Genomic DNA, 23559 nt, shown 5'->3' on the forward strand with positions numbered 1-23559 from the left:
ATGAGCTTTAATGCAGCAACTGGTAAGATGATAAAAAGAGCAATCTATGACAGTCTTCTAGCTTCATGAGCAGCGGCTTAGCTTCAAATAGTTTGCCAAATGTTTTCTTTTTACAGCAACTCAATGGCTATCTAGGTAATGTCCCTGGCAGCTATTTTTCAGTAATCCAAGTACAGATTCTGTTGACTCTGCCCACAGTTTTGAAAGGCAGAAATCTCCAAAACTCTCTGGCAAGTTTACATTTCAACAGTTTCAGCCTAATGGAGAATGGTTGGCTTTATGAAACTTCTGCGAGTAGGTAAAATATTTTTAAATTTGTTTTGGTCAATAAATGCCTCAAAACAAATTCTAACTAATTGGAAAATTGCCTAAATTGGTTCTTTAACTTAAAATAGTTGAATAAAATGATCAACAACTGTCAACAAAGCAACTGGTTCTTGTAAGTGAAAGGTATTTTCTACATTTCAAGCATTAATTTTCCTATAAGTAGCTTGTCTCCTTATTCTGTTTCATTCTGGATGTAACTGTTGAATATTACATGCACAGTGATTAGCTGCTAGATCAACAGAACATACGTCCATCAACTGTCATGTCACTGTCTATAAAATTACTATTAAAAATATAGCAATTTAGTAAAAGATATTGGCCAGTCAATGCTAACAAAGCTATCTTCTGATTATTCATGAAGTTGCATGTTAATCGTATTAGCTTTGACAATCATTTCTCTCTAACAGAGGTAATACATTTGTTTTCATTATTACTGTTGCTGAAAGGCACTTCATCATTAACATTCATTCTGGGAGACAGGGAAGCAAACCTAATAAAGCTTATGTTCCTTTCCTTTGTTTACTTTTTTTTAACATGATTATTTATTCTTGGAGTGGATAATTGCCACATTTTCCTTCTAGAATCTAGACTTTGTGGCAAAAGATTGTTTGAGGTCTGGAAATTTGATTAGCCTGTTTTGACATTAATGGGAATTTCAAATTCTTTATATATATATATATATATATATATATATATATATATATATATATATATATATATATATATATATATACCTTATATATATATCTATTATATGCAGATTAAATTTTAACTTTTAATTTATATATAGATTTTATTGTTTTACCCTTGTTCAAGATCCATACTTTAAATAATAAAATGTGAAATAAATGTAAATAATTAAATATGTAAAACTATAATTATCTTAATCAAAACAAAGATGACTATATTTTATAACCTACTTATAGATTTTGTTCATAATCATATGACTAGAAATAACCCATAAAATATTACAAAAATCACTAAACAGACAATGGATTTCCATTTAGTTCCTCCCAAGGTTTAATCCTCCTTCTCTGCTTGCTATCTTAAGGACTTTTGCTACGCCACTGTCTTACTTAACTTGCTCGCTGGGGTTCTGGGGTGGTGTGCATGTACAATAAGCGGTGCAGAATAAATTGAACTGGATTGAACTCTATTATATGTATGTATAATGTGCTCTTTCAGCCAAAAAGCCAAGACGAAATGCCAAGCTTAATATCACAGAAGAAATGCAATTCATTTGATAGAAATTAGAGTGTCATGTAATGCAATTTCTGGCTTGTTTTCAATTGTGTGAAGTAAATTGTCTCCAGTTAAAGCCACAGTGATGCTTAAGGCAAAGCCTGTTTAATAACTCTATAGCTAAGCTGGGAAACCAACATATGATGTAGTATGATAAAATAAACCCAATTACACTTTATTACTCATGGCTTTTATGCATTGTTCCATATCTATTATTTCACTCTGGGGTCTGACTCATACTTCATATCATATTTACGCGTAATGCTTCATGTACGAGGGTCGATGACACACATTTTGATTTCAGTCAGATAAGCATTAATTACAGTCATTTGGGCACGCATAATAAATGAGAAATGTCTGTCATTGTGATATGCAGAAACCCATTACATAGATTCAGCTAAAGGATATCAATCCAAGATGTTTGGATCTGTCCACATGGACCCAATTCTGAGAAAAACTAACAAACTGTGAGGCTAACTACTGAAAATAAAGACATGTAGCGTGCATATGCATGCCTCCCAACTGATTATTTAGCAGCTAGCAATAAAAAAGCATTAGACTAATGTAAAAGAATGTGGCATTTTAGCTTTATGATTCACCAAACTGCTGTGGTTTGTGATTAGCGGCAGCGTCAGTAGCGCATCCCAGTACTCAGAAAGCTCTCGGGGCTCTGATCGAATGTTAGAGAGAGCCGTCTGTGCCATCAAAACCTAACGCTTATGGAGCACAGCAGATAACAGGCCCGCATTGTCCAACAGGGTCTTTAGAGTCTCAGAATGAGCTGTCAAATGAGGCAGCACTAACTCTGCTAATCCACCATCTGAGGAAAAGCCGCAGCCAAAAGGAGTAAACAAATAAATAGAAACATTAAAAAAGAACCACGAGTGTGATTAATCGAGTCGAAAGTCGCTGGCACTCTGGTGTCTGCTTTGAAGTAATATTTGCACTCTCACGCAAGCATGACCACTTTTTAGCACTTGTCAACAGCCAACTCGGGAATCAGCAGAAAACAAAAACGTGGATTTTTTTTCAGTTAATTATAAAAAGAACAAAGATTACTACAAAGAGATGTGTTCATAAGTGTGCTTTGATGTGTTAGCTGTGATGCGATTTAATTCAAAGCAACAAAACATGCACCTTAAACGAAAAAGATGTTGATAACATTTTGCTCAAAGAAAATGCAGCTGCAGTCCTAACGTCTAAAAATAAACTTCACATTTATATTTTCTGAAGAAATTGGTGGAGTGGTGCTTGTTGTGCAAAAATAGCCTTGTACGAATGATTGTAAGGTCTTGTAAGTCCCTGCTCAAAAAAAAAAAAGAAAATGTTTGTTGGTCTTAGCTGGTCTCCCAGTGTAGGCAGACTGGTCTGTTTACTGATTTTAGTATGATTTTGAGAACTTTTCAGCTGCTCAGGATAGAAGACCAGCTGACCCACAAGCTAAACAAACCGAATAATACCTTGGACAGGATAGAAGAAAAGCTAAGACCAGAATAAACCAAAAAAAAAAGGTTTTTAGCATGTTGCTGTGCAACTGCATTGGAGTTTTGGCTTGGCTGGTTGTCTTATCTAAACCAGACCTATTTAAAATACTGCTTAAACCAGCCTAAGGGGGTTAGCTTTTGTGTTTTGCTGGTTTTGAGGGAGTTTTGGAAACTTATCAGTTGGTGATGCTGGGATACTATTTGACAAACCAGCTAAACACCATTAAAGGCTGTATTTTCTTCAGGCCTTTCTTGGTGAATGGTCAACTTTGAATGTTGTTCTGTGCATTGTTTAATAATACCATGGTACTTCAATGCGTATGTATTGTTTTTCGAACATAAGGTTCTTGAAACTTCTGGAATCATGGATGTAGTTATTTAATTTAGCTATATTGACAAGCACAGTTTTTGTTAATAATATATTTTCATTAATATTACATTCTGTAAAAACTAAGTAGGGGGGCTTTGAATGTTGTGTTGGATTGTTAGGGGCCTTCAAAAAAAAAAAAAAAAAAAAAAAGATTGAGAAACACTGGATTAAAGGGCTTGTTCAAATATCTCACCTTCAGTATGAGCAACAGTAATAACTACAAGCAAGTTATATTTATATATATCCAAAGAAAAAGGCCAAATAAAGTTTGGATTTCCATGGAAGATCCTTAGCTGTAATTAAAAGAAAAGGTCATATTGGGTGAGAGTGCAAACTCTTTGCCATACCAATACTAACATGAACATGAAATACACATTAATATTTCAGCTACAACACCAAATAAGTTCTTAAGTGCAAAAATAACATGCAATTTGTGACGAGTCACATTCGCACCTGGCATAACGCTCATGAAGTCATGGCCAAAAGTTTACAAACACCTTCTTTTGTTTGGGTTCCAATAAATATTCTCACTTTCGTCTGTCTGTCTTTCGCACTACACTACATAAAGGTGTTAGCATGCTAATTGCATTAGTGAAAAAAAAAAAAAAAAAAAAACCCTGGGAGGCATTATTAGACTGTTTAAACAGAATAAGTGGTGATCTCAATAACGCACAAAGCAGTACCTGTTTTAACCTCAGCAAGGTTAACACAGCCACAGTTAACACAGTTATTCAAATACTATAATACTATAATAATAATTATTCATATTAAAAATTTTAATACATTGAATATTGAATTCAAAATCAGAATTTAAAATGTTGTAATAGACTTTTCTTAGCGTTCAAAGCATCTTTTTGTCTGTTCACTGCTCAAGGTCAGGTTCTGTAACCTCATCTCTCTGCGGCTGCTATCTCACACCATACGCCTTACTGAACCCCTCCTGTAAGGGAGAAAATATCTCATCTAATAGCAGTCTGATTTAACTTCACTTTGTGGGTTGATAATATGGCAGCAGTGCTCAGGGGTAACAGTTCAAAAGACAAGGGAGGTGAGGGAGATATCGCGCTCCAAATATAAAGCCTGCTTGTGCTTCCCTTGGGGTCGCAGGAACGGTGATGTGCCTTTAATTTAACCAAACTGAGTCGTCACAAGAAACTGATTTACAGATCATCATTTCAAGTTAAAACTGGATGCAAATGAAAGCCGTTTGAGTCCAAAGTAGGTGAGTAATTTACTCTGTAATTAGCCTGCCCATTTCTTTTGGCTTTGAGCATGAGTTTGTCACACTGACGAGAGCTAACTGTTAGTATGCTAAAATGTCTAAAACTTCCAACATAGGCTCACTGAAAATAAATAAATAAATAAATAAACCTCTACCTACATTTTTGCAAAACTTCAAAAACTTACCTATACATGCAATTCAATGGAGTTTCCAGCTGAAATCAACACTAGTGGTAGTAAAACGGCAACTTCTGTTTTCTTACAAACTATGATTATGGGGCAGATTATTGATAAATAAAGACTAATTTTCATTCCTTGTACAATAATATTTTATTACCTCAAAACACTTTTACCATAATGTATGATTTGTAAACGAATACATTTCGATTGCATCTTGCATCACATACCCAGTTTCATACAGTATGTATTGCTTTTCTAACGTTGCTTGATAGCTCACCTTGTACAGCACTGCACCATGAAGATTGCCAGATTAACATTCATATATTTCGGGTTAAACCTGAACATGCTACTAACTGGACATTTCACGTTGAAAGTTTCACAAAACTTGAGTTATGTATTATACTTATTTAAAAAAATAAATAAATAAATAAACACTATTACAACCAGCCCAAGAAGCATTGTCTGTTTTTTGAGATTTTAAGATGGAATACTAGTAGACATCCTTTTTTTTTTTTTTTTCTGATCTTTCCTGGTTTTTCATGAGATGAATGGTCAACTTTGAAATAGAGTTGTTCTGTACATTCTTTGGTACCCGTACAAAATTATACCATTTTAACAAAGCAGAGCACTTACTTAGTACTTCAAGATAAATTAAAGAACACCATAGTATTGAATTTACATGTCTTTAAAATACTATGGTAACACAATAGCACTTTCTTGGTGGGTACAGTCATAATCTTCCCAGCTCAATATCACCATGACATCCAAGTCTTATTTAGAACCGAATATAAAAAATACACCCAAGATAAACAATATACCCCCCTTTCTGCCAACCAGCAATGCTGTGCAAACCATAATTATCAAGCATGTGCAGACGCCCAATGGAGCAGCATACATACTATTAGCCAGATTGAATCTGAGCATATTTTTTCGAAATGAGACAGATTTTTATCATTGAACGCCCAAAACTAAAGTCCAAATCTCATATGCTATGAGGATACAGAAGTAACTTTGTTTAACTGCTTATCTGCTGAGCTTAAAGATATAGTAGCCGAGTTTCCATCCAAAGTTGCAAATTTAACTTATGCGCAAAATTGGAATATTGCACAAAACATTTGCAAACAATCACCATTTCCATCGAACGAGTCAAAGAGAACAAAATCATCACTTTCTGATAAACTGGCACTTTGCATCACTAAGAAAAGTAGGAGAAGCTACTGAATATATTAATTTTCATATATAATAAATTACTTGCACCTCAGAATGAGCAGACAAAACCCAATGAATGTGGTTATTGCTTTCGGAGGTGGATGCTGCTGTTTGGGAGTGCAGTCGTTTAACAGTTCTGGGAGGCAATTATACAGAAATACTTTGATGACAAACTTTGCTCGGACATTTCCGAATGACCATAACAACATTTTAGATGCTGTGGAATGAGATCAGTCCGCTGGTTATTCAGGATTTACTGTCCCATATCACAAAGTCACATGACTTTTTTGATGCGCTTGGAGGAATTTATTCGCAAAATGCATTTCCATCTCCCATTATTCGCATTAACCCTTTTTTCGCACTAGTCAAAAACCATCTCAAGCGAGCGTAAAAACTTTTTTTTGCAAATTAAGGCATTTTTATTCGAAATTTCCATCAGCGTTTCCATCACTCAATTCTGATGCGATACTTCAAAATGCACATAAAAGCAGGGTGATGTAAACCCAGCTAGTGATGCTCTATAGTAGCACATTTGTCTCATTGTCAACATTCCCAATTACAGCAACAGTGATCACTCCCCATGAGCCCCTCTTAACCTCAATCTTTCAGAAGTTTAAAAGCAGTTCAAAGTTTCCAGCGAATACTAAACCTCAGAAGTGGCATCTTATACAGTCTCTACAAAGAACCAACACGAAGGCAGTTTTAGTAAAAAGTATCCAATTATAGCTTCCTCACTTCAAACAAAAATAAGGGAGAGCATTTGTAGATTGTGCCGTGGGCGTACATCAAGCTTCTTTTCGGATCTTCTGATCCCTTTCGCCCTTCAAGTTTGCACCACCGTTTTAAAAGTACAACAGAGATGGTCTCGACATGCCTAATTCTGCAGGAAACTGTCAATTTAGCCTATACAGTACAAACAACTGCAAGAAGTCACGTAATGTAAGAAACAAAGGTGGAAATGCTAATCCACTGCTCCCAGTGATCAGCTTCTATTTCTCAATTGCTCAACATACATGCCGAGCCCCCATAACAGGCATTAACTCATGATCACATGGGAAAAAAATCAGTTATACAGCTCCCAGGGAAAAATTCTGATGGATGGCACGAGCTTAATCATGCATTTAAAAAAAAAAAAAAATTACTGACTCTAGGAAAACCATGTCGCTGTTCATTTTTCACCTCAGAGCACATTTTATCTCATATTTAGATTAACAGAGGTGAATTCTTTACTACTACTACTACTACTACTTCTACTACGAACAACAACTATAATAATGGATCTATTATAATAATAACTTTAACTATATTATCCTATCCTAATTGTTATTGGCCTTTTAGGAGATACTTTCTAACTCAAAGCAGAATATGGTAAAAAGAAGGACATAGAGCAAAATGGGCTTTAAGGGATAGTTCACCCAAAAATGAAAAAAACACCCTTTCCGGTAGTTGAACCCTCAACTTTCAGATTTCTATCACAGATATTTAACCACTATGCCACCCCATCACCTTCAAGTTTTCAACAAACAAATAAATAACCACAATCAAAAACCACAACAATCAAGAATGTGACACAGAGGGTCCAAATTTTTGAAGCAAAAATCGATTAAGTATATCAAAACATCCATTTATAGATGAGCCCTAGATTGTAAACAAATTTAGATTAAATTTAGATGACTACCATAGCCATTTTGAGCTGGTGAACATCCATTTATTCGAATTACACAAATAAACTAATAAACTGAAATTTCCGAAAATAACATCCCAAACAATGCAACCACATTATTCAATCCCAAAAATCCTGAACCGAATCCCACACACTGAACATTCCTGTTGCTAAACTTATGCTGAACCGAATCCCAACAGACCCGGGAACATGCTGAATTTTTTTTTTGAGTAAAAATAAAGTGAAACTGGTGCTTTTGAAGATGTTTTTATCCTGTGGAAATGGGCGACCAGCACATAAGAAAATGTCTCTTTTTGTGTTCTATGCTAAAAATTAAGTAATAAATGGTTCGACCAGCACATAAGAAAATGTCTCTTTTTGTGTTCTATGCTAAAAATTAAGTAATAAATGGTTGGAATTACATGAGGGCAGGTTTTGGCCGAAATAATTCTTCAAATGTATGATCTTGGGATGGAATAAAATTACAGCACTTGAAATATCCAGTGAGGTCCATTGCTTGCAGCACTTGTAAATACCCATAAAGCTCATGCAGTGAAGGGTCTGTGGGCTCTGACACAGTTTGCACTTTGCCCCGAGCAGCCCTTATGTCTAGAACAAGGTTTGGCTTGCTGCTAAAAGAGCCTATGCCTGATCAAAATGACTCAGCAATGGACCTGACCGTTAGCGCCTGAGGAAATCTGCTTAGACATGAGGGTCAGAATAAGCAGGTTGTACACACAGTTTGCACTTTGCACACACAACACCCACACACAAGGTTTGCTTGCTGCTACAAGAGCACACACACACACACACACACACACACAACAGAATAAGCAGGTTGTACACACACACACAAACACACACACACACACACACACACACACACACACACACACACACACACACACACACACACACACACACACATTAATAAACTCCAAATAATTCAGAAATAACACTGAATATTGCCATATTACATGATCAGAAACCTAAAAATGTACATTTCAATGTGTTATTCTTAATTCAAAGTGATAAAACACAAGTAAGTTGGATAATGCAACATGTTTCAGTTAGCTTGCCCTTTAAAGTGTGCGTTTTTAAAATGAGTTTAAAAAAACGCAGCTGGAGTTTCTGCTTGGATGAACAGAATAAAAAGCAATTTTGAATTGTGTCTGCTTTACAACAGTCAAACAAATGCCTAAAGCTGCGAATAAAGATATACATGGAGGGCATTTTCTTTTTCACAGTCATCAAATCCAGTTTAACGCGCATTAGCCTCACCTCAGCATTTTACGACGTTCAGACAGACATATTCCATTTTCTTTTTAAGTCCATCATTGATGTCTATGCATAAAATGCGATGCAGCACAAAAGAATACCCCTGTCGTTTTAAATAAGAATCTAATAGCTAAAAAGACGCAGGCTACAGTGCAAAACAGACTATTTATAGGCTTTCAGGGAGACTGTGGAGCAAAAGGCAATTAGTTTTCGCTGCCGGGCCCTTGATGTGTGATTTCTAAAGGCTGTTAGAGTCACTATCAGAGTTTGGCAGTGAATATGTATAAGGTACATTGTAAACAAGAGTGTGATTAAGGCTTAACTAGACTGCGGATATAAAAAGTGCCAAACTCAAGCGTTTAATGCTAGAAATCTTGAAGAAAGATCACATTTCTCTCTCAAAAAGCCAAGGCTTGTGATATAGCTATATGGAGGAGGATATCAACAAAATGGTTTAGGTCCAGACACCACAGAACGTTGCCAGGTGGTCAAAAGAGCCCACTTCTCAATAATACGTGGATCTCTAGATTTTTTTGTCTATTTTTTGTCATCTACCAAGCAAAATTTGAACATTAGATTGCTTAAAAAAGAAAAAGCATGACTCTCCTCAAACCACATAATTTCAGATATCACGAATGAATGGGAAAAGTATGTGCAGAAATGTAATACTCACTATGAGTAAAAGTAAAAGTAATACTATGAAAATAATAAAATAAAATGGTAACACTTTACAATAAGGTTCATTAGTTAACATTAGTAATAAAATAAAATAAGACACATACAATTACATTTGCTACAAGTTTGCTGACCTTCCATTAAAAACATGGTTATATGCTGGTTTTTTTTTTCTTTCTTCAAATTCCTCTGAAGTCTGCTAGTCAGCACAACTGAAAGGCCATTCATGAAATATCATTTAACTGCAGTTTTTCAAAAGGTTAATTGTATTATTCAACTACAAGAGATGCTTATCCAGGATTTAATAAATGTTTAAATCCTTAACACATTAAGTAAACAGCTAACATTTGCATTCCCAATAGGAAGTTCTTACTTTATAACAGACTCAATATTTCATGCTGAGATTTTTCATATATTCCTGCAGTTTCACTGAGCGGTTCCTCTAGCGTAATCAGGCCCTGCTCCTGACAAGTTTTACTGTGACACTGTCTCAGTACAATGTGACCTTCTATGCAAGCAAAGACACTCATTGGTCTCTTGGGGACAATTTGGAAGCACTGAGCTTGAGGAGGATGCATCCAGGATGGCTTTCTGCTCTGTTTGGGCCACTAATCTCATCAGAAAGCATCTGACCTCTACTAGCTCCGTCGTATAGACATGCTTTGCAGATTATTACTGAAAAATGCTAAATACGTGAATTCTATCGCGGTTACATATGGATAATTCATCATTGAACTACATTACTTTAGGGAAGAACTGGTTATTCTGTTTATTGTCATAATTTATGAAAAAAAAAACATAAAAAATAAATGTGTGTTACAGTTTGCCAAGGAATTCATTTTATTTATTTTTTTTATTTTAAATTTTTTTGCACTCTGCATCCCACTGTGCTCAAGAATGTGGTAAAAAATTAGTAAAAAAAAAAAGAAAAAAAGACAAGGACAAGGACAAAATCAAACTGTTACATTGTATACTGTCTCTTGTAGCTTATTGCTTAGAATTAGAGACTGCATCACAGTTTACCACTGGCCAATCAAAAGGAAGCAGAGACTTTCATGCATCATTCTATAATTACTTTATTAATAATAAATTAATCTCTCTTCACAGCAGAAATATTGCACTTAATCCATTTGTAAACGGAGCATTGAATAAAATCCACGTTTGTATAAGAAAGGTCACCAGATAATAAAATGAAAAATATTAGAAGTGTCAAAGACATGGCCTAACAAAAAGTGCATACAATCTAACATAAGTGTTTTTTTTGTTTGTTTGTTTTTTTTTTTGCAGGCAATCTGAATTTGATCCTGACATTTGATCTTCAATAGTCATTTAATCTAAAAAAATGGCTGCAAGCATTTAAATAAAGGAAAGAAAGAAAGAAAGAAAGAAAGAAAGAAAGAAAAAAGAAAGAACGAAAGAATCATTTGTAACAATGGTTTTGCTTTTAATACAGACATTGTTTTGAGCCGAATGTGCAGGGATGGTAAAAATACCATCACTCTTTTACGTTTTGTATAGCATTTAAACTCAGAACTCGAATTATCATATTATTACATTGCATTTCCATAAATAAGCATTCATGAGATTTCTTTCTTTTTTTTTCTTTTTTTTAAGCAGAAGCATTTCAAAAACCAAACTAGAATGCGACAAAATCCGCCTTTCCAAACCACACATGATTTCCATATAAAAGGGGCATCACACATTCAATCTGAACTGACATGGTGCTATACTAGAGACGTCCATCTGTGCCTGGTGCCATAATCCAGCTCTCAGTCGAACTGTGAAGAGAGCGTACAGACATTTGAACTCACCGTTTTCTGTATTTTCATGCTCGGTGTCAGTAAGGGTGAGGTTAGAGTTGGCTCTGCTGGAAAGGCAGGAGCTGCGGCCGGATTTGGTGTTGTTACGGCCCCAGAGCCGGACGGCGTGCTCGGGGGACATGATGCCATCCGTTTCTGTGTCAGCGTCTGATCCCACGCTCACAGAGTATTCGCGGTGGGGAAGGCCCATTTCTGTCCTGTATGCTGCCATATGGGGCGGCACAGGATCTCCAAAAGCCAGGTCTCTGAGAGAGAAGTCCGTCCCTGATACAAACACACAAGGACACAATAAGAGAAAATACAACCTGTCTTATGCATACAAGAACAGACTGCAACAGTAGGGGTCTGGAAGTAAAAATCCTATTCAATTTCCACGTTTCATTTCATCACTTTTTTTTTTTTTACAATAACAAAAACCTTACTACAAAAACCTATCATCAGGTCAAAGATTAAAGGTGCTATATGTAAGATTTTGACTTTTGACTGAAGCATAACAATACCATAATATGTTTGTAGATATTTAAGAAACATGCTAAGTTACAGTAACATACTTGTTTATCTGAAAAACAATGCTACAGTCAGTTATTCTCCTTTGAAAATGTGCGTTCTGGGCCGGAATGCCGGTTTTTGTTTTGGTTTGTGAAACCCGCCCACTGCCAGTTTACCCAATTGTATTTCAGCTCCCCGGGTTGCCAGTTGGCAGAAAACACAGCGTATTTCATTTCATTCATTGTCAAGTGCGCTCATTCCTTTTTGTGTTGTCAATCTGGCAACCTGCGTGTGCCTCAAGTCTGAGGAGGAGGGACTGGGTGAAGAAAACCCTCTCCAATATTTTGAATTTGGACTGCAATACCTGGTGTGTCCTACTTGGTGTTAATCCTACATACAGCAACTTTAAGCAATGATAGAAATTTCTAATAATAATAATAACAACAATAATTCGTATTTTCATTTTATTAGTAGTAGTAGTAGTAGTGTTGTACACATACGCTAAGCATTGCTGTTAAAACTTAAGTATATTTTGGGATTAACTGTTTAGCCTTCAGAAAAGCCTTTGGGCTAAAATGTGAAACTACGACGTCTTAAAACACTAAGTAGGCAGCTCATTATGTCATTACTATTTATCACAACAGAACATCTTTTACAGAGCACCTGATCTCATATACGACATCAAATATTACAGAGAACATGCAATATATGAAACTAGCCGATATGTAATCAACTTGGAAAGCCTAATGGGAAGTTTAGATTCAAAATGAAACACTCAAACCCACTTGAGTGTGCAAAAACTCAGTAAACATCATATTCAGAGTGCACTTGTGTCTGGAAAAGTCCAAAGGTACAAGAAAGAAGAAGGCATTTAGATGAAGCCAATGGTAAATTATAGATTTATGCCCGAGAGTGAGCGCGATAATAGTTAGCGTGGCTGAAAGCAACAATGCATTTAGTATTCATGGAGGGGAAGTGGATATTTTTTCAGGTCACCATCAACTGGACACATTAGAAGGTCATAAAAGACATCAGCAAATCAGCATTCACGGCACCCCCCCCCCCCCATTAAAGTCCCAGAACGCTAATGGCAAAGCTACAACACCGCATTCAGCTTTCCTTTTATCTCTCTGGTTTTAGATACAGCTTTTTCAGAACGGCAGGAATATATTAGCGATTGATCGAAGCGTCACCGCAGTTTCTCTTAATTGCTCGAATGCAATCAGTCTCTCAAGCGTATTTGAAAGATGTGCTGCGGATCTCGAGTCTGCGAGGTGAGCCCCTCCATATAGTTTGTCTCATGTTAACAAGTACATGTAATAGATTCACATATGCTTTGCTTTAATATGAAGCAGGCAAGTAAAATGATCAAGGGTGCAGCGTTCCACACTTCAAAAGAAACTAATGAGCACACAGGTCATGTATCAGAGATGATTACGATTTAATTGCATTCTTGCCATCAAAAGTTTTAAGACACTTCATTTAGGGGAATCATCATGCTGAAAAATCTTTCATATTTTCTTCTTTTATTTTATATTCTTACTTTTATTTATTTATTTATTTATTCATTAATTTATTTATTATAGCAGCAGTCAAATAAGGAGCATTATTAGGCACTCTTGACCCAAATTTAAGCTCTAAGGCTAAACATTTATTTGTCAAGACACAAATCTTAAATCCAAACAAAACAATGCTGTTCGCTTCTCTTTTAACCCCAGGGATGCAAACTCATTGGGGTTGGAAAAACGTGATTTGAGTCCCTTAGGGTTAAAAACTTAGTAAAATTGAATTTATTTGTTTACTTTAACAGCTTTAAAAATAAATAAATAAATAAATAAATAAATAAATAAATTAAATAAATAAATCTCCCTCTGCTTCACTTGTCTCAGGCTAGCTTCGCACTGTTGTTTTAATGGGACCCATTAAAAACAACCAAAAAATAATAAAAAAATTAAATAAAATTATTATTACAATAATAATTATTATTATATTTGTTTTAAAATGTTACTATTTTAATAAAAAATATGAAAATCATTCAAGAAATATTAAAGATATTAAATAATACAATATACTCCAGTAATAATATTATTGTACTGCAAAATTGTAAAAATTACAAATATATAATCAAATTCATTAATATTATTTACTACTACTACTACTAATAATAATAATAATATTTTTTGAATGATTATTATTAGTAGTAGTAGAGGTAGTATTAATATTTATTATTTAATAATTTATTCTAAAAATTCAACAAATTCATAAATAAATTTTATATTTAATATGTAATACTAAATGTCACTACATACTATAGCAGTAGTACTGTAAAATCTGAAAGAAAAAAAAAATACAATTAATTAAAAAATAAAAATGTTATAAAAAAATATGATAATTTCTTAATAATAATAATGATAATAATAATAATAATAATATTTAAGGTGACAAGTTTGGTGACAACCATATTGATCCAAATTGTTGTGCTTGATTTTTTCCAACGGAAAATAGGAGACATTTTCTTTTCTTTTCTAAACTTCCTTTTCTTTTGGGTATATGGAACTAATTTCAGCCTGTTCTAAAGCAAAGCTATTGCACAACATTAGAAGACTTGAAATATAGCACAAAAGTAATGTGGACCACTACCATGGTGCTTTTAATGTTCTTTATTTGGAGTCTGAAAGCCCCTGGTCGCCAATAACTGTTGTATGGAAAACAGCAGCATAAACATAAAAAATATGCATTTGTGTTCCTCAGAAAAAATAACAGCATTTAGCTTGGAACAACATGAGGGTGAATCTTTTAATGCACAGAATGGATTTTGTGTCTGTCTGCTGTAAAACAGATATGAAAAATGCAGGCTGCTGGCCGAAGGTAAATTCTATGGAGACATGCAGCAATCAGAAATGCATTATACTTTAATAGGCAAATTATAATGTCATCAATAACAGTTCACTTCTTCAAATTAGGCCGGATTGCTTTCACAGCAAATGCAAACCAAACCGGAGTCCATGCATAACCATAAGCCAAGCAGACTTAAGTGCAATTCTACCCAAGTCTGAAAAAACACCAAATAAAATCACTAAATTCTGTCTTGGAATTGCATTTGGAGGGGCTAGTGGCACAGAAATTACACATTTCTGTTTTAAAATGCACCAAGAAGATCCGACATGTGAAATCTAGTCCCGCTCACCTTGCCTGCTGAACTCATCGGCTTCATGGTGCACCACGTCTTTGGCTCGGCTGCCATAGGCCAATCTGGGGTCCTGGTCAAAAGCTTTGAGGGTCTCGCTGGAGCTGTAGGACTTGGGGTTGAGCTTGCCGTCCTCGCTGTCAGCCGAGGAGCTGGTGTACCGGCACTCCGTGTCTCGCCTGGAGGTCAGGGAGCGGTAGGGTCTGCGTTCTTTCACTTCCATGGCAACCTTGTCTCTTGTCTTAACATCAAAGGAATGGAAAGAAGCCAGTTCAGTCCGTACAATTCTGCAAGAGGACACAGATGGGGACAGAAAGACTTGCTTAGCATGAATACCACTTTTTGAAATCTAGCTGTTCTTTACAGCTAAACCTACAATTAAAACTTAAACATCACTACTGTTCAAAAGTCTGGGATCTGTAGTTTTTGAAAGTTTGTGAAAGAAGTCTCTTATGCTCACCAAGGCTGCATTATTTAAAGTAACTGTTTTCTCTGTTAATATATATTAATAAAATGTTATTTACTCCTATGATGCAAAGCTGAATTTTCAGCAGCGCTTCATGTGACATGAACCTTCAGAAATCATTCGCATATGCTGATTTGGTGTTCAAGAAACATGTATTATTATTATTATTATTATTATTATTGATGTTGAAATCAGTTGTGCTTTTTTTCAGTATTCTTTGATAAACAGAAAGTTTTTACTATCACTTTTGATTAATTTAATGCAACCTTGCTGAATACAAGTATTAATTTCTTAAAAACATCCTACTGACCCCAAACTTTTGAATAGCAGTGTATATCAGAAATCTTCTTAAAAATGATATAATTAATTTAACAAAAATATAATAAAATATTGGCAACATAAAAATACAAAAGAGCACTTTTTATTCACATTTAAACATATCTCTTCATAGAATTCAACTGCCCGGCTATTTTAGTGAGCCACTCTGCACGACAGGTAACTGAGAGAATTATTATTATTATTATTTTTTTTTTTCAGCTGGCTTTTTTTGTGACAAGACCCTGAAGGACTATAGTTTAAAAACAGAAGCTTTTACTCTTACAGAAAAACCATGTTTCCACATGTGTCCACATTTGTTCACATGGGTTTCACACATTTACACCAAGAAAATGTTCCAAAACCACGTTTCATGTGTGTTTCACATGTGTTTCCCTGTAAGGGTCGATAATCTTTCTTGGAGCACAACAGCAGATATTTGGCAGAATGTTCAAGCTGCTCTTTTCCATACAACAAAAATTGACTGTGATTTACACCATCAAGCCCAAAAAAATAAATCAAAGAATAACATTCCAAGCCATATGTTTTTTTTTTTTTTTTCTTACATAGTTATCGTATGACTTTCGAAAACTTGGAACACAGAATACAGAGGCTCTTTTTTTCTTGTTATGTCTTTAGATAAATAGTGAGAATAACCACCTATTTTTATTGTATGGAAAAGAGCAGGCTGGACATTCTGCAAAATATCTCCTTTTGCATTCTATGGAACAAAGAAATACATCATCGTCTGCCCCAATATTCCAGCCTCATCCTAAAATCCTCATTACAAAGCAAACAGCATTCATAAAGCAAGCTTGTATGCATATATATAGAAATATATTAGTGTAGGCGCACACTTTGTAGCATAGTGTTAAAAACAAAATGGATGCGTGGAGAGAAATATATTAGTGTAGGCGCACAGTGCCCCTGTGAGATCACACAACCTGGCATCGATTTATAGGTCCCCTGATTTTTCTCGGACAGGATATCACAGAGCACTGGAGCAGCGGAGGAGGACTTAAACATGTCGATGTGGATTTATGAAGTTGATTAGAAGTTGGGTCATTGTTTTCTCTCAGGCTCACTTAAGACAGTGACGTTCCCCTGCTTGATTCAGTTCATTTCCTGGACTTCGGCTCAGATCCACATCAAGTGTTTCTGACAATACAAGGTTTACTATCTGTAATGGCCACAGTCTCAGTCTCTGTCTAAGCTGGTAAAAATAAATAAATAAATAAAAGAATCACAAGTCAACCCACACATCAAAAATAGAAGGCTTAATCATAATGGAATTTGGTACTAGATCCTCTTAAAGCAAAAAACCCAACAGTACGAGTGGGACAATATGGCTGACTCACTCTCAGCATTTCCCAGCAGATAAGCTCTTTAAGACCACTGTAATATAAATGTGTTGCACTCCCGCAATAATCCACGGTAAACTATATCTAACCCCCCCCCATTAAACAGCCTCTTTATTGCCAGGCCCATTGTGGAGTCGGGGTCATCTTTTGTATGAACTGGCAGCTGAAAAGATGGCCGTGATTAATGACTTGGAGACCTCTGCTCCAGGACCTCCGTTGTGGACAACAACTGCTTTCTTCCTAAAGACCCACAAGAGCACTTCAGCTGCCGGGCCGGAATCGCCAAACAATTTGCTTTTAGGTTACTAATTTTTAAGCATTTAGAAAGAATCTTCTAGCTTATGCTAATTCATACAGAGACAAAAGAGCCTTTATGGCAGCACTTGAAGGGCTTTTGTTAAAGTGCATTGTCTTAATTCCCAAAAGCCTCGCTTCAATGAAATCTCAACGTAGTGTGGAGATTCTGCGCATATGCCACGCTCCTGAATATCCGGGGTCCCGCGTGTACAAGGGTGTACCTTTGGGGCCATGGGAACGCTTTCCATCTTTTCAGTGAAGCAACAGCCGTCACTTTCGCTTTGACAGCTGATGTCTAGTGCAAATACATATCTGTGAAAGGGAAGATGCGTTTGACTGACATTTCTCTATGAAGAACTTCAAGAGCAAACTATTTTTGCTCTCTGTGTGTTTTTCTATGATAGTGTTTTAAGCTGTATGAATAATCAGGGGGAAAAAGTCAGAGATGTCGGCTCCTACCTAATCCCAGGAGCCCTGTGGTGGGCAAAAAAAAAAAAAAAAAAAAAAAAAAAAAAAAACACATATGACTAAATAAAGCTGACAAAAGCCTGATTTATGTCCTTGGATTTGCTGAACTGGTGCTCAGAATGTAAAGGGGACTCAATATATAAGAAATAAATCAGACAATGTTTTTTGTTTGTTTGTTTGTTTGTTTATGGTTATCTATTGTAATTAATACACTTTTTTTCTCTTTTTTTTATTTACCAACCCCAAACTTTTTATTTTGATTAATGGTTAATGTTTTGATAATGTATTAATGTTTTTGAAAGAAGTCAGCAATACTTAAATAATAAAATAAAATAATAAAACAAAAAAAATAAACTTAATTTTAATACGCAATTATGTGGAGCAGTAGGTAGAGCTACACATAAAGCAATCAATATTCTGACTGAACACCTTATTAACCTGTAACTCATTCATTGATCAATTTGCTTTTTTTAGGAATGATATTTATGTATATTGTTAAAACTGGCAATCTTATATATTGATCTTGGCAGGTTTATTTTGTAAGCTGCAATTGAACAAATAAAACAATATTCTGGAGTATTCAGTGGTTTAATGAAATGTTATTGAATTGTTTATCGAAAACGCTCTCTGTTGTTCAGGATTTGCTTCGTTTCCTTTGGTTTCCCTTTATTTTAAACACAGCTGGAGCAAAGCACAGGAAAAAAAATTCAGAAAAGGGAATTAAGTAACATTCTGACACTTCAACATATGGATCAGAAAAACGCATGTTTGAACATCTGTTATGGAGAAAGTAGGGTCTTGGTTAAATGTCATTAAAGTCATCATGAAATAGCATTCAAAATTGTTTTTCCTGCTGTAATAGGACATACAGTATTTCTAGTTTTAAAAGCATATTTACAAAGGTTTTGCAATGAAGGACTTTATCCATTGGGAATTGATGAAGGAGAATTAAATGTGGGCGTTTTATGCCAGACTGGAGTCAGATGTCTAATATGAGATAGATTATGTTGGTAATACCAAGGAACTTTAATTTATGGGTGTTTCTTCAACTTTGTGCACTTTTATGTTCCAGCGTTTTTTTAATTTCTTCCAGTGCATAAGTAAGTCCTATACCAAATTTCTTCCAGTGCATTTTTATTTATTTATTTATTTATTTATTTTTATTAAAACTAACAAACTGTAACTTTTTAAATTTATTTATTCATTTAAACATTAAGCTTACATTAAAACAAACATTTTTCCCATGTCTTCAACATTTAAGAAATGACTTCTGTATCGATTTTAGGCTTGCTTACTTTTAGGCTTACATCCCACAGGTTTTTTTTTTTTTTTTTTTTTTTTTACACACAAGAGTGTCATTGGAGAGCTTGAGATGAAAGGAGAGAAAGAGAAATCAAGGTATAGTATATCACTTGTGAAGGGAATGTTTTTTGTTTAATATTTACAATAAAGCTGTAACTTCATTAAATGATGCAACAATTTGAAGAATTAACCGTGTGCATTTATGATATAAAATGACAAAGCGAGACAAAATATTTGATGATTTTATACCAAAAATATTTAAAATGTCATGTCCATTTCACCACATAACATTTTTAATACAGAATGACATTTGAGATGTGGTGGAAATGAGAAAATATTATTTAATAGTGTGTATTTATTATACATAAAATGCTAGCTATGAAATTAGCCTTAACACAACAAAGAAGTCTATGATTTTATACCAAATATATTTTAGAATGTCATAGTCATTTCCACCAAAGAAAACTATCAAATACAATGTGATTAATGCAACACTGTGACGGGAATTTACTATCATGTTCATGACCTAAAAAAGGTTTTAAAATGTTTTTGTTAGTATAAAGGAAATTAATACAATAATTTACTTTTCTCTAAACTAAAATGCGCCAACCAGCGACAACCAGCTTAACATTAAAGAGTTAACGACTCTGAGGAACAATTTTTTTTAATGCATACTTTCCAAGCTCTAACTTTATCAAATAATACAAAAAGTGTGGAATATTTAAAATGCTAGCTAAGAAATAAGCCTCAACAGGACAGAGTATACTCTGACTATACATAATTTGAGATGTTATAAAAATGACACTGTTGTGGGAATTTTCACAGCTTTCAAATAATATTATTGTATGCCATGTACAAAATGTTTTATGGTTTGTTAGTAAAAAGGAAAGTGATACTATGGTGTATCATTTACTTCTCTCTATAAATTCATAAATGCATCGACCAGTATAGCAATTTAACATAAAAGAGCCCAAGACTCTGAGTATAGAGTGCGAGCAGGCAGGGCGATACAAGGTCCCAGGCCTGCTGTGGTATTATTTAAGCTCCATGTCCAAACTGGTGGCTTATAGAGCCCTCCTACTATGGCTGAGATAAAAGTGTGCCATCTATATGCAAATGGTTTCGGCCTATTCTTGCTACAATTAGTGTGTGTGTGTGACAGTGTGAAAGTAAAGCTATTGAGTTCTGAATGCCAGCGTGGTCATCTATCTGTTGAACTGTTAGCGTCTTTATTTGTCCACATTCTTAATTGTTTTTGGTGATTAAATGGCACTGCATATAACATATAAACCTTTCAGAGCATTACGCCAATCAATATGGTTCGCTGATCCATAACACAGACACGAAAAAGAAAATTTCCAGACTTGTTTGGAACAGCTGGCAAACTAGCAAACAGGATAATTTTACAACTGATTAGTGACACATGGGACAAAACGGCTCCCTTTGTAAAAAAAAAAAAAAAAAAAAAATTTTTTTTTTTTTTCAGGATTCTTTGATGAATAGAAAGTATTAAAAATATATATTTTTGAAAACAATACAAAAGCCTTTACTGTTGCTTTTGATGAATTTAATATTAATACATCTTTTTAAATTTGTTCAATAGAAAAAATCTTACTGACACCCAAATTTTAATGAAGTGTAATCAAGGAAGTATTTATTTATTTATTTATTTATTTATGTTTGTTTGTTTGTTTGTTTTAGATAAAAATTCATATACCCAATTTTTTATTTAATTTGCACTGGGAAGGTGTCGATAAAATTTCTCAAGAATTTAGAGTCGAATCTAAAAGAAGTAGTTGACCCAAAGAAACACATTTATACAGGCATGGAACAACTCGAGAGTGAGTAAATGATGACAGAAGTTTCATTTTTGGGTGAACTATCCCTTTAACGACAATTTTTTGTCTTCTGTGGTTTGAATGGACTTCATCTATCACAGAGCAAGAAAGATCAGACAGAGAGTTCCAGCAGGTTTGCTCCCAACTGACCCAATGGCACATGCTAATGCAGCAGGGGTCAGATCGATCAGGAAATTCAACATGGGAAAAAATAAAATGAAAATAGATGCAACATAGCCTGCTGAAATGTAAGAGGCTTACATGAAATCAACCAGTGTTGTTCAGGGGTCAATAACCACATGACATCGGTCATGAGATAGAATTTGGTTCCTAAAAACAAAAAAATTACCAAAGATCAAAAGCTTACTGAAGAACATTTAATTATTTACACGATACAAAACAAGTCCAACAGAGCGACATTGGCTCAAACAATAGCACAAAATCACACATTTTACCTTAAAGGATCTTCAGAAATGTAAAGCTGGAAGAAAAACAAGTGCGAGGATGTTCTTATCAAAGCCTACATTGGAAATTCATGTTTTGGCATTTCACAAACTATAAAGAGAATGAATCAAGCTTAGACTAAAATGATGTTCCAAAGTTATCCTTCATGCTAGTGCAAGTTAACAAGCTTGTTTACAATCCCCGTTCAGTTTTTGAGGTCCTCCTACTCAACATCACTTACAGGCCAACAACAGCAGAGTTAGAGCCAGCGAGTAGGTTCACTATTGTGTCCCTGCAGGTTTTAAAGTGTGCTCAAAGCTGCAGGCGAGTACCCCCACTCCTTTCGCAGAGCTTCATTCACATGCCTGTCCTGTGCTGAAAAGCCTGCTGGGTCAACAGAATGGTTTGCTTTCAATGGGCGAGAGTGAGAAGTTTATTGGCGCGGAGGCTGTTATTGATGTGTGCATGCGTGTGCGTAAGAGACCGTCTCCATCTGGGATCAAAAAGGAACCCCACTAGCATTTAGAGCAGAATGTGTAAAAGCTTCAAGGTAAAGTGAAGTAGCCCAGGAATCTTCCATTTGCGAATCGCTGGGACGTGTAGGTTTCAGGGCGATGGGACATTAAGTTTGGTTCGGTAAATAACCAGCTTTCTGAAATGGGGTCGGAAGTTTAAATGCATTTATTCGCTTTCCTTGTAAATGGAACTCCCCGACCTTGACCAGGAGCTACGAATATGGCTGAATGTCACTGTATCACAGCGATCATCAAAAACTTTGCTTATCCATTAATAAGACTCTAAATCATTTTCATGAGGTGACAAAGTCATAAAAACACCAGTGGAAGTGGATGTACATGGAAATGGAGAGAACTGGTCAATGCGTAGGATTGTGTGTGTGTGTGTGTGTGTGTGTGTGTGTGTGTGTGTGTGTGTGTGTGTGTGTGTGTGTGTGTGTGTGTGTGTGTGTGTGTGTGTGTGTGTGTGTGTGTGTGTGTGTGTGTGTGTGTGTGTGTGTGTGTGTTAACACATCCCAAGAGATGCTAGAACTTCACGGAACATCACGGATCGCATCTATGGCATAGGAAATACATCATCTTGACTGGATCCTTGAAGAGCAAATGAGCCGAGAAGTGGATTAGAGGCAAAATAAATAAGGACTATGAGAGTGTGAGTGGATGAAATCAACCTTAGGTCTGGAAAAACAAAACTATTTTCTGAAGGAAATGCAAAGGGTTCTATTCAGAAACCCACCATGAATAAAGTGTTGGATGGTTGCCAGTGTTCTTTTGCCATTCCAAAGGTGTTCTTGTGCTGTCAGCATGTTAATGCAGTTGCTAGGGTGTTTTGGGTGGTTGCTAGGTGGTCAAAGTCAAAAGTATGTTGGACTAGGAGTGCAACTTTTAACTGAAATAAAGAAATCAATTGTCAATTGTATTAAAGTCACTATAAAATGGAAGTAGCGACAGATCTTTTCTTCAGCATACATTAAGCCTGTTGTTTCGTCAGAAGAAAAAAAAAAAGATATTTTGATTAAAAAAGGTATAAAAAAAACTTTTGCAAAGTTTGCTGCTTAAGCTGTTGTGGTATTCATTCACATTGTTTCTAGATTATTGTGTAGAGAGATCAGATGCATTTTAAATAATTGCTAAAAGCTTTATTGGCCAAAAAATGAACTTTTCACCAAAAAAAGTTTGGATCCTGAAACAAAATGACCATCTAACATTAACTGACTAATCATATCAGCAGCACATGTGAAAGTGTGAATTAATACTAGTCAGTTAAAATCATTATAATACTATATAATACTAAACAGATTGTAAGAGCAGATTGATTGCTATAAAAGGAGGGAAGAAGGGCTTCCAATCATTGTGTTCTTGTTAGCATTGGTTACCTCTAACACGTGCAACCTTCTTTGCTTTGCAT

General features: G+C 35.2%; 1 protein-coding gene across 12 annotated transcripts in view; it reads right to left on the reverse strand.

Annotated features, from left to right (window-relative positions):
- LOC109104259 (teneurin-4) overlaps positions 1–23559 on the reverse strand; it is a 216645-nt gene that overhangs the window by 139038 nt on the left and 54048 nt on the right. For all 12 annotated transcript variants that reach the window (XM_042770962.1, XM_042770956.1, XM_042770964.1 and 9 more), the window contains exons 2-3: positions 15146–15432; positions 11461–11733 (exon numbers count right to left, since the gene is read on the reverse strand). In XM_042770962.1, the coding sequence (XP_042626896.1) occupies positions 11461–11733; positions 15146–15368 (496 nt within the window). In that variant the 5' untranslated portion in view covers positions 15369–15432. The remainder of the gene's footprint in view (positions 1–11460; positions 11734–15145; positions 15433–23559) is intronic.

The sequence above is a fragment of the Cyprinus carpio genome, chromosome A15, assembly GCF_018340385.1.
Source record: "Cyprinus carpio isolate SPL01 chromosome A15, ASM1834038v1, whole genome shotgun sequence".
NCBI lineage: Eukaryota > Metazoa > Chordata > Actinopteri > Cypriniformes > Cyprinidae > Cyprinus > Cyprinus carpio.